This window comes from Sceloporus undulatus, chromosome 1, assembly GCF_019175285.1.
Source record: "Sceloporus undulatus isolate JIND9_A2432 ecotype Alabama chromosome 1, SceUnd_v1.1, whole genome shotgun sequence".
In the NCBI taxonomy this organism is placed as follows: domain Eukaryota; kingdom Metazoa; phylum Chordata; class Lepidosauria; order Squamata; family Phrynosomatidae; genus Sceloporus; species Sceloporus undulatus.
This window is the reverse complement of record NC_056522.1, coordinates 162,331,780-162,350,839: the sequence shown is the minus strand read 5'-3', so window position 1 is coordinate 162,350,839 and position 19,060 is coordinate 162,331,780. Positions and strand designations below refer to the sequence as shown.

Genomic DNA, 19,060 nt, shown 5'->3' with positions numbered 1-19,060 from the left:
GCAGTCCCTTGCCCCTTACTCACTCAACAATGCATGTACAAAACCTCTTGGGGAAGTTGCAGCTTTAGAAAAGCTGGTCTCAGTTGTTTACCCGGAGATGGATTTTGTGTCACCCCAGCCACCTTCAGCTCATATCCCTGGACATTGAGCAAACATATATCTGAAATACATTTGCAGGATCAGCTATTTTCACACCTTTGAAACCAAGGGCTCTTTCTCAGAAGAAGGAAAGCCCACTACAAAACATTTCTTTTTCAGGTTTGTTTGAAGTAGCCAGGAAGGGGGGAGAGAGGAGGAGGAGAGCGGTGAGAGGATTGGAATTTATTGATTAGTCTACCTGCCATAGAGTCTGACATTAAAGTGGTATTAAGATGAGTGTGTTTGAGAGGCTTTTGGATTATATCCGTATCCCTATCAGTGAGTCTTTGTCCAGAGCCAGTCTTCTTTCTCCCTCCCTCCCAAGAACTTCAAATGAATAAATAGTTTGCTTTATATTGAGTTGTTTGGGGAGGGGGGGTTGTGAGGGTCCACGGCTTCAAATACTGAAAACATAGATGTTATAGTTTCTTTAGTAAAACTCTTTCTGTGTGTTTATTTGTGCAAGTACACACACACACACACATGCACATTTCTTCAGTCATCTCTCCTGGTTTGCTGCCATGTTTTCCAACACCTCATTATAGTTTTATCGTGCTTAAAAAACATGGTATTTATGAGGCCTTCCTTGTCTTTGGTAACCCCCATAAAAGAAAACACTCAGATTATTGTAATTTAGTTAATACACTGAAACGCAGCTCCACTTCACTATTGTTTCTCTAACTGTGAAAGAATTTAATGATGTTGAAACTGAAAGAATAATGGTACCAGTATACAGCTGCCTTCCAGTCTCCTGCAGATATACCTTTTAGTTTTTCATTACTTCTAATCTTTCTGCCAAAGATTCCACAGTGAATGTGAAAGAAACAAAGAAAGGAAAGGAAGGGAAAGGAAAGGAAAGGAAAGGAAGCAGATGAACCATCCTTGACACGTCCTTCCAAAAGGAACACTTTCTTTCTCAATAAAATGAGTTACTTCAAGGGTCTTAAAAGCTCAGGTTTACAAAAGGTTGTGGAAATGTCGGCTCCAAGATGCTTGTACAGCAGTAGTACAAAGCATTTTAGCAAAAAATAAAAAACACAAGAGCATGAAATCTCCTCTTCCTAAACCAAAGAGGGCAACTAAACCCCTGCCATCTTGCAATCAGTATGATTTACAGGCCAGCTAAAGAATAGGAGAGTTGAAGTGAATAGTCCAATCACAGAGGCCATCAGTATCGGTGAAGAATAAATGTCTCTCTTTTCCCCCCTACCCATTTCTTTTTTGCAGTATCTAAATTAGGTAAATTAGGAATTAATAACTGGTGAGCTCTGTGTGACGTGCTCCCCTCTCAAGGGAGGTGGTGGTAGCCAGGAGATAAGAACTGTTCTGCCCTCCAGTTTTGAAAGTCAGATGCAAAATAAATATATATATAAAATAAAAGTAGCAGATAAAGAGAGAGAACCGTGGAAATGAAATCACCTTGCATGCCCCACAGGGACTGGGGGCAGGTTATTAGGGGCTCTGGGGGTTCTGGAAAAACTTGTTGTTCAACAAATATCTATCCACTATCCACTAGAAGCTGATGATATTTCCTTTCTTTATTTTCAGAGTGTCCCATAATAGTTTTCTAGCACAATAATCTCTTCCTTCGCCTCCTCTCCCAGCCAGCTGTGATGTTTAAATGCTGCAGGCAAACCTTCAGTTGCAAACGAGGGAATAACAAGAGAAACGGGGGAATTAAAATGCCACACGTTGTGATCATTAACAATCCAAAAATTGTAAAAATGGCCATCCACTGCCAATGATGCCTATATGCTGATATTTTCTCCCTCCACAAATATCCATTTCTCTGTACTAGCTAGAGCATCTTCCCCTCGCTGAATACCTAATGGCTCTGATTTCTCTTTCTCTGCAATCACTGGACAAAGATCAGTACTCATCATTAATTGACGGATATAGTTGATATTATGCTTCTGGTGCATGGTACTGGAAAAAACAGTCATGTGGAAGGCAAAGCTAAGACTAATGGTAACAGTTTGTGTAAGGCCTCCTGAAGTATTTCTCTCAGAAAGCCTGCCTATCTCATGTGAAGAGCCAAGGATCTGCTCATTTCTTTAAAGTCTCGACGTATGGCTAGCTCAATAGTGTTAAGAAGACGGTTTTAGACTAAGGGGTTCTATATATGGGCCAAAAGCCCCATGTTACCCCAGATTGGTGTCATCTTGTTTATGATGCATGGCACAGATCAACAGCCCTGGGCTGGGAGTGGGCAGACTGGAAGCTGATCTGATGGATCTGGCTCTACCCTGGTCCAACCAGCCTTTATCCCAATCCAAAAAGACCAGCTGTTTGTGCAAGTGAGATTCTTAGAAACTCAGCTGCAACAGCAGGCAGACTGGAAAGATATCATGCCCCCTTATCTGCCACTGCTGCTGCAGCAGAACACCATGAAGTTCCCCTCCACAACCTGTGCTATCAGAAGAGTGTCTGGCAATGTGGGTGAAGCCAGGCATCCCATTTCTGCCCTTACAGCTGCAACAGAGACCTTCACAATGATCAGGGTGGCAGCAGGTAAGGGGGTGCAGCAGCAGCTCCATAGTATGGCAGTGGGTGTGCATCTGAACACCTTCTCATTACCACAGTGGCCCAAGTAAGTACCAGGGATGGGAACAAGCCAGTTCCATTAGTAGGATTCCCTGGGGTTGGCCCATGGTATTCTGTCCTGTCCTCTTTCAGCCTGAGGACCAAAGTCAATTTCAGAGAAGTTCTCAAGGGCCCATTCCAGTGGCAGGAAGAATCAAAGGCAGTAATCAAACATACCCACATATTTTTGCTTAAAGCTTTTGCTAAAGCTTTTTATTAAGCTTTAGAAAAGAAGACTAGATTGGAACCTCAAAAAGGCAAAATCAGGGCCCCTAAGTTTCTTCACACTTGCTTTAGATGCCGTAAATTCACTGGAAAACACTGTGAAGCAAAAGAAATTGTTTTGGTAAATGTTCTTGGAAGGACTAACACCTACCTCAATATATTCCTAACTGTTCATTACACTCTGCACACCATGCAGTTACACAATACAGTATGTCCAGTGTACAGCTGAAATCAGAGAAGCCTTTCCTTCCCCCCATGAAAACCAATAAAGTGAATGTGATTTCAAGAAGAGAAGAGGATGGAATCTTTTATACAATAATCAAAGAGTCTCAGAGAAAAGATCAGCCCATGCACATTTACTCTCATATATGCAGGAAGACAGACAAACACACAGGGAAAGAGATGGATGGAAGATACTTCATCAACTCTGTCTTCTTCTAAATCAGGGGTGGAATCAAACAGCCTGTATGCCTTCTCAAGGACCTGGCACCCTCACCCCAGCCCCAAAGATTGAGCCAAAAAAATTATCCTCCCTCCCAAAAACATCATAATTTTTTTCTAATATCTAATTTTTAGGATGCACATTGTGGATTCAAAACTGCCAACAAAAATGCACCTCAGAAAAGCCCACAAAGTCAATCCAAATAGTGACTACAAGGATATGATAAGGACCAGTGGAATGACCAAAAAGGAGGCAGTTTCCATGGCTGGAAAAGTACAACTCTTCAGAATTTTTAAAACTACTACTTCTATAATTACTCACCATTGTCTATGATGATTATGGCTAATGGGAATTGCAATCTAACAACATCGACTTCTGTTCTAAGCACAGCCAGTAACACGAACTGTCACTTACCAGCCTTATATTGCTATTATCTAGAAATGGGATAAATGGTTTCTCAGGGAACGCAACAGTGCAGAACCCAGGAGCAAAATTTAGTTCCACCAGGTTTCCACTATCACCATATATCCCATTACTGGTTATGCTCCAAAGTAAAATTATCACTGTCTTGCACAAAGGGCTTTTGAATTATGGATTACATGCATTCAGAGACAGCATTACATATACATTATTATGTACATTGACTTGAAACAATTACCGAAGAAGGTTAAGAAGGAAAACACAAAACACGACAATTCATCCTCAAAAACAACAAAAATTGAAATAATCAAAGAGTTCCCAAACCCTGGGTCAAATATTGACCTGAATGGAGACTGCAGTCAAGAAATAAGAAGACTAGGAATGGGAAGAACAGCTATGAAAGAACTGGACAAGATCCTAAATTGCAAAGATACAACTCTGAACATTAAAGTGAGGATAGTCCAAGCCAATGTATTCCCCATTACAATATATGGATGTGACAGTTGAACAGAAAGAGAGAGAGAGAGAGAATAAATTCATTTGAAATGTAATGACTGAAAAGAGTGCTGGAAATGCCATGGATGGTCAAGAAGACAAACAGATAGGTTCTAAAACAGATCAAACCTGAACTCTCCCTGGAAGCCAGGATGACTAAATTGAGACTGTGATACTTTGGCCACATCATGAGAAGGCATGGACCACTAGAAAAGACAATGATGCTGGGAAAGTGAGAGGGCAGTTAAAAGAGAGGAAGACCACCCATCAAATGGTTAGACTCAATCAGGGAGGCCACAGGCCTGAGCCTGCAAGATCTGAGAAGGGCAACTGAGGACAGGGAATCCTTTACCAGGTCACTATGAGTCAGGGTTGACCTGAGGGCAGTTAACAATAACAACTAATCACATGCCCATTTCAAGCAAAACTACAAATGTTAAAATGTAAAATATCCATATTTCCAGAAATGAGGAAATATTTTTGTTTTCTTTATGAGCAAAACAGGAAATATACTTTATTTCATATCTTTATCGAAATCTGGTGAGCCTCCTAGGAGTAAAAATCAGCTTTTTAAAAATGATTTATTAGAGAATACAACACACAAGTTGGCCCTCACTGGTGCAGCTGCTGTTCCGTGAGCCATTGGCTATTAACTGAGAAAGCACATTGTTCAGTGAGCTATCGAGTATTAACTAACAAAGCACATGATACCACGGACCTTGGATTGCAGTGTGCTATTTACTTTTTCTTCTTCTAACTGCAGTTCATTTTGCAATGTTCAATCACTCTGTGGTATCTTTATCTGCCTAACAGATCAAGCCAAATTCAGCATCTGGTTTTAAAAGGAATATGTTCTGCTGGAACAATTCATGGCCAGGCCTCTAGGCACTTCTATAATGCAAACAATTAATGATAATTGTAATACTGTAGAAGAACTATATTGCAGCTAGCAGAGATATGGGGCAAGCAGACAGGAAGTTGCCACTGAGCGTTTGGTCATGTTTAAACATTGCCTGAGAGATCTAAAGTGAGGCTGGTGTCACAGGGGGTTATTTTCAAGCTAGAAACAGTTCTGCAGCAAAGGTAGAACAAAATGTAGATGGTGAGGTAAAGGCAGGAGCGGAATGGTGAATGGTAACAGCTGCTTCAGGGGTGGCATAAAAGTGCCAAATCACATTTCCATCACTCATATAACTTTCCTCTGGCAGTCATTTAGAAGTGCAGCCTGACCTGGTATATGGGACTATCCCCTTACTTGAAGTCACAATGCATCTTCTGTTTCTTTTGATGTATGCACTAAAGTAAAGATGCACCCTGTTTATTTTCATTTCTCTTAGCTTTCACTCTCTTGTTTCCCCAACATTTCCTTCAGTGCATGAGTCTTTTGGAACATTTAGGAAAGGGTAATAAAAGCCCTCTCATTACACAGCTCTCACACTGAATGTGACTTTATTTCAATTCTAAGCGGGCTCATGAGCTTCAACTACCAGGCAAAAAGAAAACCAGAAAAAAACCCGCACACAAACAACTATTCTGTAACCACTCAGATTATGTTGCCTCTTTTCATTCAACCAGCTTCTGCCATGACGTTTCCTAGGCTAATTTAGCAACAGACTATCACCATAAGGGAAAAGCGGCTGTGTGCATCCACACATTGTGAAGTACTTTGCATTTCTTTGGTTTGTTACAGACTGCCAAAATAAAGCTGCTTCGGGTCTCTTTGGAGGTATGCAGTTTAAATGATGCATGCATCCTAAGAATCCAGAAGCTGCACCAAAGCTGCCCTCCGGTGCTTAGGAATGGAGTCTGGCTTTGGCATGACCTCCAGACTCTTAAGACCCATGCATCATTTAAATAGCATACCTCCAAAGAGACCCGAAGCAACTTTATTTTGGCAGTCTGTAACAGGCCTTAGTGAGTTTAATAGTATCCTAACTGTATCCCTTGAAATTAGTAGGAAGTATTGGTTCAGATCGCCCACCACATCTCACACACTCCTTTGTTTCTCAGTGAAATGAAAAAGACAATCGAACATGGCTGGAGGGAGGTTAAGCCACGACATGTGGAACTGTCATTAATCTACCATCACCTTTCTTTCATAGCCACTAATGCTTCTGCTTAGCTAAAACTCCAGTTGACTTTGTGGGTGAAATGGAAACTGTCTGTGTGGCTTCAAGTCACCTGTCAACGTATGGGGACCCCTTCAATTTCATAGGGTTTTTTTAATGCAAGAAATGCACAGAGGAGTTTTTTCCAGCTCCTTCCTCTGACACACAGCCTACAGAACATGGCATTCTACTCAATTAAAAATTTACAGATTGCCAAAGGAGCAGAACAAAGATTAGATGAAAAGCCTTTTTCATAACACTAATCTGAACCTTTCTGTCAAGTTCTCCCCACCGCCTCTGTATTTTTAAATATGGTGAGTTTCTAGCGCCCTCATGTGGCTCCATTGCCAAAATCCTCAAGTGTCAAGAATAATAAAATTAATTATTTTAAAAATGGACCAGCAGTGCAGACAATAATTCAACACCAAGGCTCAGTTGGAATCATAAAATACAAAAAGAGAATGCCCACATCAGCAAAGCATAGAGCTTGATAAACAGCCTTGATCTTCAATTTATAGCTATTCACTGTGCTTTATTTTATACAGACGTATTAGAAAGGAAAGGCACCCATTTATGTTTAAATGCCTCCACAATCATAGCTTTCTGAAGAGAGGAAGGGAAGTAAGTACATTTCTGGGTACTGAGTCAGGAATCTAAATATATCTTTTCAGATGGGATTCTGACTAGAAGAATATCTAGAAGATCAGCATGACACTTCAAGTTCTGCATTTTAAAATAAATAAATGATTGATGCTCCTAACCCAGGTTCTTCAGTGGGTCAGAGCGAGTCACTGCAATGTCATGGAAAAGCTGCACTTCCATCACTTTCCATAAGGCTCATTAATTGAAGTATTAATATAGATGGCTTGGTGAAGATCTAGGTGAGCAAATCACTGAACATTATGCAATATTTAAATGAAAAATAATAGTAGAAGAGGAAGACCAGTTTCTTTCCACCTTTACCACTTTTACAGTTGGCATTCCATATCCATGGCTTCAACCATCCATGGTTTGAAAGTAAATTTTTAAAAATCCAGAACACAAACTTTGATTTTTGCATTCTAGGTAAAAGACACCATTTTACTATGCCATTGTATACAATGGATCTTGGGCATTCACAAATTTAGTACCTTCGGGAGGTCCTAGAACTAAACCACGGTGGATACCAAGGGCCACTGTACTTCTTTCACACAAACACACACCTCCACTGACTATACAACCTTCTACCTTTCTATGCACATAAAAAACCACCTCCTTATTTTGCTCCTGGTTCACAGAGTTCCATTCACACTTTGCTTTGAATCACAGAATCAGAGTTGGAAGACACCTCAAGGGCTATCCAGTCCAACTCCTTGCTGTACAAGAATACACAATCAAAGCAACCTCAACAGATGGCCATCCAGCCTCTGTTTAAAAACCTGCAAAGAAAGAGACTACCACATTCTGAAGGAGTCTGTTCCACTGTCAAACAGTCCTTACTGTCAGGAAGTTCTTCCTAATGTTTAGGTGGAATCTCTTTTCCTGTACTTTGGATCCATTGTTCCATGTCCTAATCTCTGGAGCAGCAGAAAACAAGCTTGCTCCCTCCTCAATAAGACATCCCTTCAAATACTTAAACAGAGCTATCATATCACCTCTTCACCTTCTCTTCTCCAGGCTAAACATCCCCAGCTCCCTAAGTCATTCCTCTTAGGGCAGAACATTCATTACTTTTGTTGCCCTCCTCTGGGCATGCTCGAACTTGTCATCATTCTTTTTGAACTGTGGTGCCCAGAACTGGATGCAGTATTCCAGGTGAAGCCTGATCAAAGCAGAATAATGTGGTACTATTACTTCCCTCAATCTAGACACTATACTTCTGTTGATGCAGCATTGGCTTTTTAGCTGCCACATCACACCATTGACTCATGTTCAACTTGTCATCTACTAGGATTCCTAGTTCCCTTTCACATGTACTGTTGTCAGGCCAAGTGTCCCTCATCCTATATATCTGCATTTCATTTTTTCCCCAAAGTGTAGTTTATCTCTGAAGAGAGTGGGACCTCATCACAGGGGCTTTTAGAACAGCCCAGGTGCAGACGAAAGGGGGCAGGAAGGGAACGGAATGGGGAAAGGATGCATTTTACAACATGCCAGAAGGCCGCCAATGATAGCAGAAGTGCCAGTTCCATTCCCCCTCCATCCCACAGAGGGCAATTTTCAGGAACTGTTCAGAACAGGAGGAAGAAGGCAAAATGAAAGAATTGACCCCCCCCCCACACACACACACACAAAAGAATTATTTCCCTCTCTCCCTCCTTTGTAATGAATTTTTCCTCAGTCTCCAAATTTCTAGCATTGCAGTAATGAAAACTTCAGCAAAAGCATTTAGAACTGTAGCTAAAGCATCTAAAGAAAAGGCGTAAACAGAGTTGCCAAGGGAATGAGAACATAGCAAATAGAAGATTTCCAGGTATTTACCATTGTGACGGCCTCACTCTCTGCAGTGCTAACAATTTGGGGACTGAATGGAAATGTCACTGGGGAGGGAAGATTCTGGTTGGGGGCAATGTCTTCATTCCCACCCCACATACCAATACTTTATAGTCCAGTAGTTAGTAACAGGAGCTTTATTACCAAGTTTTCTTTCGTCTTTTTGTAAGGTTAAAAATTCTTCCCCATGATTTTCTGCCAGCTGCCTCTCAGAGCTACTAATTAGCTACCAGTGATCCCAATCAGAAGTGCTGAGCGGCTACTGCTGGCAGCTCATCAAAGCCAGGGTTTTCGTGCTTTTTTCAAAACCAGGTGAGTCTCTTCCCCTTATTCTAAGGAGGGTTTCCTGCTGCTGCTGCTCTCTCCCCCGATCACCATTTCAGCAAGCAGAACGGGAAAGAGCAACCAACCCCTCCAATCTGTTCCAGTTTATACCAATCATTAACATTATACCATTCATTCTCTCTTAAGCTTGCTTTAAAGGACAGAAGGTTCTAACAGTTGTGAATCTGCATGCATTGTATAATGTTCTGTGCTTCATCTGCTTTCTCAGTTTGAACTACTGTGCCTAGGCAGACAGGAAAAGTTCAGGTGCTGCAGGTTTCAAAATGGGAGAGCTGGAGATCCAGCACTGCCAGTCAGACACTCCCTCTGTTAGTGGAAGTATTTGGTCAGAGTTCCCACTCAGCCACTTGCCAGGCCTGGGAAATCAAGTGACCCTAAAAGGGCCATGTTGATGGCTCTAACTGACATTTACCTCCTAAAGTAGCTGGTTTCTTCAAACAGGTCAAAGGAAGCCATGAATTGAGGGAAGCCATGAGCATCACATATTGTACCATCATCCTTCCTCCTGATTTTCATCCTGAGCCTTCAGCAAGCCTGACTTTGCCTACCTGGATGTGATGGTGGTAGAAGTTTCCAACTTCTGTAGACCCTAAGCTGAACATATTACAGGGTTTTGGAGCAAGATTTGTTCGGAGAAGGTTTGCCTTTGCCTTCCTCTGAAGCTGAGAGTATGACTTGCCCAAAGTCACCCAGTGAAGATTTGGACCAGAGTCATAGTGTAATGCTCAAATCACTACAACATGCTTGTTCTAAGATAATCACCTAAAATTAAGCCAAAGTGCCTGATAATAGGTACTACCTCAATGGTGTGGGCTAAGAATATTTGAAAATTTCATTCTCCCACTTATACCAACATGGATCATGCAATTCTCTTGAATAGGCAGGTCTGGTTGTCCTTATCAAGTCATGTGGCCATTAGAGATAGGGTTATCTTGGTGAGGGCATCTTAGTGACAGCCAGTCCTCCCTAGATAGGCTTCCATGTTGTCTTATTTGTTGTAATTTCTGTATCAGGTGAAGAATTTATTTATTTTTATTTCCTGCAGACTGTCCTTTTATGTTCCTGACCACTACTTAGGTGCTGTATGTTTTTAGTCTTCTCTCTGCTGAGTATTTTAAGGCTACATATTTACTTGTTTAGTTACAATTAACACAAAATGTTTTCATAAAATGTTGGACTTATTTGTTTGCTTTTTGCTAAATAAGTAAATACAGTGTTGTCTAAAACTGAGAGAGTAGAGCAATATAAGGGACTGTCTAGTAGGAAGTTGATTTTTTTTTTTTACCTAAGAAAGAAGGATGGGATAAAAGAGATGCTCTTTTATCATGCCAATTGGACAGAAAAAATACAGTGCCCTCCTCCTCTCTATGAAAGTGTGCATGCATCCAGAACAGCAGTTCGCATGTTAGTAATATACATTGTATGCCAGCTCAAAACAATTTGCACTTTAACAAACAGTAGATTTCACCCTGAAAAAGGGATGAAAAGATTGATGTTTAACAGGACTGAAAGCAAGAAACAGCAATAGTGTGTAGGGTTCAGATTGTGTGTGATGTTCAGTTCTGATGTCCCTTTCACTTCATGGGAACATTTCCTCCTTGCCATGTTGATCACTACACAATCTCTTGCTCCATCTTTCTGGGGAACAACAGTTGGCAAGCCAAAGCAGACACCTAACAATAAGAACCCCTAATTGTAGCTCAGGTTTTGTCCAGAAACATAACTGAGTGCCAGCAAAAGAACTGAGAAGTGGCACATTTTTCAGGTTTGGGGCATCTTGCCAACAAGTTGGCAGGAATAAAACCCAGCTGCACAGGTCTGAAGAGGATGGTGGGAAGCACTTGAGGGAGTGGCACTGGACAGTGATGAGAGTTGGAAAGCCAAGGGAGGAATAGAAGCCAAGAGGGGGAAAGTGGCACAGCCAGTTGTCAAGAGACCCTGGGATGAAAACTTAACTCAGGCACCCACTCAGGTGCAGCCCCTCATAATGCCTTATTTCAATATATGTGTGTACACCATTGCTAAACATCTCACTAATACATACCTTAAAAATGAATACATGATTGGAAACTTTTGCTACATCAGCACTTTCATAAGGAAAAGCAATTCCTCAACTACTGGGGTGGCCATGTGAAGAATGTACTGTAATACGCTGAGCTCTCTTCAAAAGAAATTACTTTGGTAATCTTACCTGTTAAGACCTTGTAAGTCCTTCTCCATTTTCACAATATCACGCATTTTATAGATGAACCATTTGTCAATGGCTGTAAGTTTATGGATGTCATTTACAGGCATATTGTCATTCAAAGCCTGTCAGAAAGAAGTCTTGATTAATTACAATTTCATGTCCCAAGAACCAGGTTTTTTTTCGTGAGTACTTGCTGAAAGTAAGTGGTACTTATTCCTCAACTTTACTTCCTCTCCAAACATGCCTTCAAGTTTTTAAGGTCTGCTTTTTAACTGCAACTGAGACCCTTCTCATACTACAGAATTATAGAACTTTGATTCCACTTTTACTACTATGGCTTCATCCTATGAAAGCATGGGATTTGCAGTATAGGGAGGGGCATTTGAAATTCTTAGCTAGTGAGCTCCAGTGCCTCCCCAAACTACAAACTGCATGGAATGGAACCATGGCAGTTAAAGCCTGTCAATAGCACTATAATTGGGTAGTGTGATAGGGCCTTAAGTCAAAACAACTGAATTAATTTTGACTTTCCTTTCAGTGTTGTTAAAATGCACCTTTGGTTGTTTGTATATCATTTTAATAGTCTCTTCAAAACTAAACATATTTTACCCACATTATGGACAGCAGAAAGAACAATTCAGACACCCCAAAGGCTGATTTCCAAGGTTTTAGTTTCTGTCCCTTGCATACATTCAATTCATTTGATTTATTTGATTTGTTTGATATTTGACTTTATTTCGGTCTATGGATGAGCAGAAGCATAACTACACCAATCGCATGCACTAAGATGGGTTTGATAGATAATATAAAGCAACCGCCAGCAGCTGGGGAAAAAATACATTGACCCCTTAAAGGCGCCTGGGAAGAAAAACCCTGCCAATTTTCAGCAGTCTGCTGAAATGTTCCCGTACGCCATTATTTTGATGACAATTTAAAGTCAAACAAAGCAGCACAGCTTCACTTACATCTTACTGTCAATCATCCTTTCCTGAACTGAGCATGGCCTTCAAATATGCTTCCCTATTGGTTTTCATGCCCAGTTACAGAGAACCCTGTGATTCTTTGAAACCCACATTAGCAGTTACTCAATAAAAAGATCAGATATGAACAACAAATGTTCCTAGGCATTTTGTTCATGGCTGGCAACAATTCTCTGTAATAATCACATGGCAGTTTAGGGTATAAACTTGATTAATGAGGAACAATAATAAAGACTAATAGAATGGACCACTGTCCAACTTAAACCAATCACTAGCAACAAGAAGTCAATGATTCAGCAGATGAGTCAAGATGGAAAACATTCCTTTATCCAAAATACTATTTGTATTTGTCTGTAAGTTGCCTGTAAACTTATGGGGACTCCATGAATATCATAGGGTTTACTTAGTCAAGGAATGCTCAAATGTGGTCTGCTAATTCCTTCCTCTGAAATACAGACCACAGTGCCTGGCATTCCTTGGTGGTCTCCCATCCAAATACTAACCAGGGATGACCCTGACCCTGCTTAGCTTCCAAAGTCAGCCGGGATCTGGTGCCTTCATATTTAGGCCTAAAATTCCATTTATCCAACATTTTTTAAAAGCCTTAGCTGCCAAGAGGGCAAGATCAACATCAATGAGAAGAAAAACTGGATAGCATCCAGAAAAGGCCACAAAAGAAAAGGGAGATACATCTCAACACGTTAGCAGATGTTGTTTATTAGCTGAAATGCCAATCAAATTTTGGCCTGTCAATATGCTGACACATAAAACATAACTAACACATAAACATATACATAATGTCATAAGTTGTAGAACCTTTCTGTACTTCTACTTTGCCTAGTAGTGAAGTAGTGATAGTACTTTGCCTATGTATGATCATTTAAAGTCAAAATGATATAATTTTCTGACCAGGAGACTCCACTACCACTTACTGTCAAAACAATTCCTTAGTAAGTCCCTTTTTGAAACACCATTCTGCATTAGATCTTACATTTTGGGTCTTAAGGAATATTACTTCCACTTAGGGGTTTGCTGAAATAGAAAGAAATGTGGTTTCCTTAAAATGTCAGCCTCTTCAATTCTAAGCAAAGACAGTGAGGGGCTCAAACAGCCCCAAAGGAGCAGCTTCCCAATGCCCCTGTCAGAACCAGATCGGGGCAACTGCACTCGCACCCTGATCCGGCACTTTGCTGGCTCTAACAAGAATGGCAAAATGCTGCTCCTTTTAGAACCAGCAGAAAGCCACTCTTGCTGCTGCAGTGGCAGCTTTTCGGTGTTTCTTTGGCTCAGCATGTATATATGCTGCGCAGTGAAACGTCCCCACCATGCGGTCAGATGTGCGGAGTGATGCCAACATCAGAATGAGTGTATGTGGCCTCCACTTCACCCCGATGCCAGCATTTTTAGCTGATCTGTTTTGTCCCTGAGTTATCTCACACTTGTACAGTCTTCTTGTAGTATTTTCAGACTCTGTTGTTTTCTTTTTCCAGATACTCATTAAGCTCTTGAACTGTAACTATGTTTTCTATCATCTTCTTATAATATGTACACACATTTTTTAAAAAAAAACTTTAGCGTTTATTCACATGCTTTCATTTTGTAAGCAAATATATACATATACATATACATATACATATACATATATATATATATATATATATGCGCAAGTGGTACTGGAGTTTCCTGACAGCCATTTTTGCAGTTCTGACCTTTAGTGAGTATATACAGGTTACAGGCAATGCATGAACAGAGAGAATTCTACTATTTATGACAATATATATTATGTATTGTCCTCCATATTGTTTGTATAGCCTTGAAGAAGACATTAGTTTTAATGGGCTTAAACAAATCTGTGAGGCTTTCTAGCTAATAAATGTCAGCTTCCAGCATGTTGAGAAGTGGCTCCTTTTCAAGATTGATGGCAGCCTCCACCTACACTCCAAAATAGAATACAGTCAAACCTCAACTTTCTCGTGTTTAATTTTTGCGGAACTGCTTATTTGCAAGTTTGCCATCAGCAATTAAATGGGTTTGGGTCTTCTTCTTTTTTAGTTTTGCGGTCTACTGCAGAAAACTGCAGATGTTGCTCATAGACTAGAAAATATAAAGAAAACTAAAAAAAAGTTAAGATGGGCCTGTTACAGACTACCAAAATAAAGCTGCTTCGGGTCTCTTTGGAAGTATGCTGTTTAAATGATGCATGGGTCTTAAGAGTCTGGAGGTCGCGCCAAAGCCACACTCCTTTCCTAAGCACTGGAGTGCAGCTTTGGTGCAGCTTCCAGATCCTTAGGATGCATGCATCATTTAAACAGCATACCTCCAAAGAGACCCGAAGCAGCTTTATTTTGGCAGTCTGTAACAAGCCTAAGTCATAAATGCATAAAATAAGACTGAGTATCCCTGCTTCCCCTTCCTATTTATTGGACTTATATATTTCTTTTCTCCCAAAATGGGATTCAAGGTAGCTATATTCTGCTCTCCTTTGCATCTCGACTGTTAAGTCCTTTTTCAAACAGAAATGAAATAGTCATTATTACAGAGGCAGTATCTATGTGTGCACCTTAAATACCCTAAATTACCTATAAAGCCCTAAATGGCTTGGGCCCAGGATACCTAAAGGACCGCCTCTCCCCGTACATTCCGCCTCGCACCCTCAGAACATCTGGGCAGCAACTCCTGAAGGTGCCTGGGGCTAAGTTGGCTGCTACTGCCAGAAGATCCTTTTCCACAGCTGCCCCAGCCCTTTGGAATACGCTGCCCACGGAGCTCCGCTCATCTACCACCCTGGCCCAATTTAGGAAGGGTCTCAAAACCTTCCTATTTAATCAGGCATTCCCCGTCTAAATATCCTGTGGGCCTCCCTCCTCTCTCGTGGCCGTGAGGTTGGGCTAAGGGGTTTTTTATTGTTTTTTAAGGATTGTTGTTTTTATATGTGTTTTTAATCTGTTTGCTGTTTGCACTTTGGTGCATTTTGTTAGCCGCCCTGATCGTTCGGAAGGGCGGGGTATAAATAAAAAATTTATTTATTATTATTTATTTAAAGGCAAGAGATCTTGGAAACTAAGCAGGGTCAGCCCTGGTTGGTATTTGAATGAGAAACCAACAAGAAATATCAGGTGGTGCAGGCTATGTGTCAGAGGAATGAACTGGCACAACCACCTGTGAGTATTCGTTGCCTAAGAAAATCCTATGAAATTCAGGGGGTTGCTATAAGTCAACAGGTGGCCTGAGGGCACAGAGAGAGAGCAGTGTATGCATTTAAAATGAAAACAGTCATAACTCTTCTCAGCCCAGCCAACCAAAAAGAAAAAGAAAAAGGCATCCCTTGAGGAGAGTGAGGGTTAAAGAAGGACTTTTGACAAGGCTTGCAACATGATTTAACAGGGCTTTGCACTTAATAGGAATAAATTGTTCATTCTTTAAGTGTCAGAACAATGTTTAGAGATTTCTGACCAGCACAGTTCCAGCTGTCTGAGCTATATTTTAACAAGTGAAGAAAGCTGAAGTTGTAAAAAATCAAAAAGAACCTAAGCCACATTTCAATACCTCCATATTCTGGATGAATCAGTGTCTGTTCTCAGACTGAGCATATTAGTGATGAGACAAAAAAGGACTTTGTGTAATACAATGTGGAATCTGAGGATATGGGAGGGGAAGGAATGCCAGCTCATGTTTCTGTGAAGAAAGATTGACAACAGTAGCCTCCTTGCTCCTACTTCTAAATTAGGGAATATTTATTGTGAGACTGCTTCTCTTTCTTACTATGGGGCTAAGCTGTCTTCTGCTTATGAAAATCAAAGGATCATGTGGTCAAATTTGTCCCTATACTACATTTCAGGAGACTTGTCTTAAATTAATCATTTGGCACTTGTAACTTTACTATATGTTCTGCTGTGTCCAAGCTGCTTCTACATCAAACTACTTATCACATACACCCCATTCTGCTCTTAGTAATAAACCAACAGATGATTAACCACAGAAATATTTTAGTTATCTCTCTTCCTCCTTGTGGTACTGAGGAACCAGTGATGATCCATCTGATGGAGTAGACCAAACATCCCTGTGTGTAGAGTGTAATAACTATTGTTCATTCTGGCTTGGTGGCAATAAAAATAAACTGAAAATGTGGCTTTTCTGGCCCTCGCAAAATCACCAGTGAAAGTAAAGATTGCAATAATCATTCATACAGGGCAGATGAGATCAAATCATCTTTTTCCTACATTACCTTTCCCATTGCATACAGCCGTATGCTAGAAGCTTCAGCCAGCTCTTCCCTGAGATCCACATTAGAAGGCCAGTCTTTGTTCATTGGCAAGCATGATGTGAAGCCATTGACCGAAGGATGACACATTCTTAATGCCTTCTGAAAGCTCTCTCCAAAAGTACGCCCAATAGCCATAACCTGCAATAAAGAAGCCCTTTTACTGGCAAGCACATAAGATGCCCTTGTTTGAGACTCAGTCATACCCCCTCCTGCAAGATAAAATAGGAAATGTTCACATTCCCCTATATGCATAACTTATTTTTTTAAACAAATCAGCCAGAAAATTTAGTGGTGCTTCTGTTTGAGGCTGCATATAAGATCCAGTATAATGAAACAATCTTTGAATTTACAAAGTCAGTAATAAATCATTAAAAGTACAGCATGTAATGTGAAAACAGCTGGTCAATACATATTTACCCTTTAACCCTCAAAAGAAATCTGTTAAAAACATGTTGTATATTTTACTTGAAACCTAAAGAGTGATGCTCTATCAAAATCTCACAAATCTTGCTAGACTCAACAAAATCAATCTGTTTCCTAAAAATCACTGGAGATGGACTTGATACTGATTTTTTAAAATTAATTTATTGATTGGTTGATTTTTGCTAATTTATTGACACTGGGTCAAAACACAAACTTACGGTCAATAATATTAAAATCATAATTAGATATAGGTTTCTCCTTTAGCCAGAAATCATTGTTTTAGTTTGACTGAATATTTATGAAGCAAATTGCATTAATATGGGCCCTTCTTATAGCAGCCAAGGTAACAATGATAAGAAAATGGAGGACAAAAAATATTCCAGGCTAAATAGACTGGCTAAAGGTTTACTTATATCGCAAGAGTTTTGTGTTTTATAAATTAAAGGAAGTTTAATAACAGGGGAATATAACCTTTTTTTCTTTTCTTTTTTTTTGAGGGGGGAGCAAGTCAGAGTGTTTGTTAATTTTTGTTTGCATTATGTTAGGATTGTTGTTGTTTTGTTTATAGTTTTGGTATGGTAGTTTTTAGTCATATGTATATAAACTGTAAAAAAAAATTACATAAACAATCTTGTGGACTCATTGCCTTTTCAAATCCGTAAGTATATTTTGCATAATTTTTAAATAGTGTAATTATTTTAATTATGATTATTTGTCTAAGCAATTCCTCCTGAGTTCTACTTTGTCCAAAAAGGAATAATCTAACTCACAGTTCTCTATGGAGGGGGCAAAGAAAGAAGAGAACTGATTCTCTAAATTTGGCCTCAAATGTCAAAATAATTTAGCCAGACAGATATTTGGCAAACATTCTAGGAAAAAAAAGGGAGACCAACAAATATATCATTGATCATTGCACTTGGATAGCTGATGTGTAATTAGTTAATTAGATACATAAACTGCACATGTTGCCTCATTCCATTTCTCTTGAAACTTTAGAGATGTAGGTGTTGATATTGCTTGAAACAGTTTTAAATTAAGATTTTAAAAGTCAAGCTCTGTTCTACTACCACCTTTACAATGCTATAAAAATTGTCCTATCCAAAAGGACTCAGATCCTAAAAGAAAATAATCTGTGGAAATGTAGTTTGGTGTATAACAGAGCAGCAAACATCAGGGTTTTATTTTCTTTTCTTTTAAGTCATTAACATATAGACAATTCTCCATACCTGTGCCTTAGTGCACAGTCTGCAACTTTGGGATTACATCCTAAAGACCATATGATTGATCAGCTCTTTCTATGAGATGTTGACAATGATGCTATGGCTACCTAAGGGAATAGCCATTCCCAGGTTTCTCCCATTGATTCTATCCAGGTGAGTCAAACTTTCTACATGGCTTCCTTCTGGTATCAAAACTTCCAATCTCATTGTGCCGATGGGTACATCTGAAGATGGCAAAGGGCAGGGAGTGCACAGGGATCCACTGGATCCACAGCTCTCCTAGTCTCCATCAGTGCCCCTAATACAGAGGGGAATTTAGACTACCTTAATGCTTGTCTAACTGTCTTTACTCCATCCAAGATTTCCTTTGTGCAAGTGGAGAGTGGCCTTTGCAAAGTCGGGGGTGGGCAAAAAAAGATCCTTTAATTTTTACTTGTCAACAAGAACATGGCAGGACTTTGGAAGGACCAGGGCCATTACCATTGCAGTGGTCCATCTACAAACCCGCTGCTCCTAAGGACTGTACCTTTGAAGCTATAGACTACAGTGTCAATGCTGAAAATACATAAGGAAACTTGGATCTCAATAGAGTGCAAAATCATTGCACTTCACCAACATATAGAAATATGGAATCTGATACACAGTTGTACCAAGACTTTAAGCAAAGTTATAAAACTGCAGATGTGTACAATGTACTTTCAAATGGTGGAAGGCAAATACAAAACAACAACAGTAATCATCACTCCACAAAGTGTTG

At 40.0% G+C, this 19,060-nt stretch overlaps 1 protein-coding gene across 6 annotated transcripts in view; it reads right to left on the bottom strand.

Moving 5' to 3' along the window:
* Positions 1 to 19,060, bottom strand: part of CPS1 (carbamoyl-phosphate synthase 1) — a 189,272-nt gene that overhangs the window by 78,825 nt on the left and 91,387 nt on the right. For all 6 annotated transcript variants that reach the window (XM_042446998.1, XM_042446996.1, XM_042446994.1 and 3 more), the window contains 2 exons: positions 16,622 to 16,798; positions 11,420 to 11,538 (listed from right to left, as the gene is read on the bottom strand). In XM_042446998.1, the coding sequence (XP_042302932.1) occupies positions 11,420 to 11,538; positions 16,622 to 16,798 (296 nt within the window). The remainder of the gene's footprint in view (positions 1 to 11,419; positions 11,539 to 16,621; positions 16,799 to 19,060) is intronic.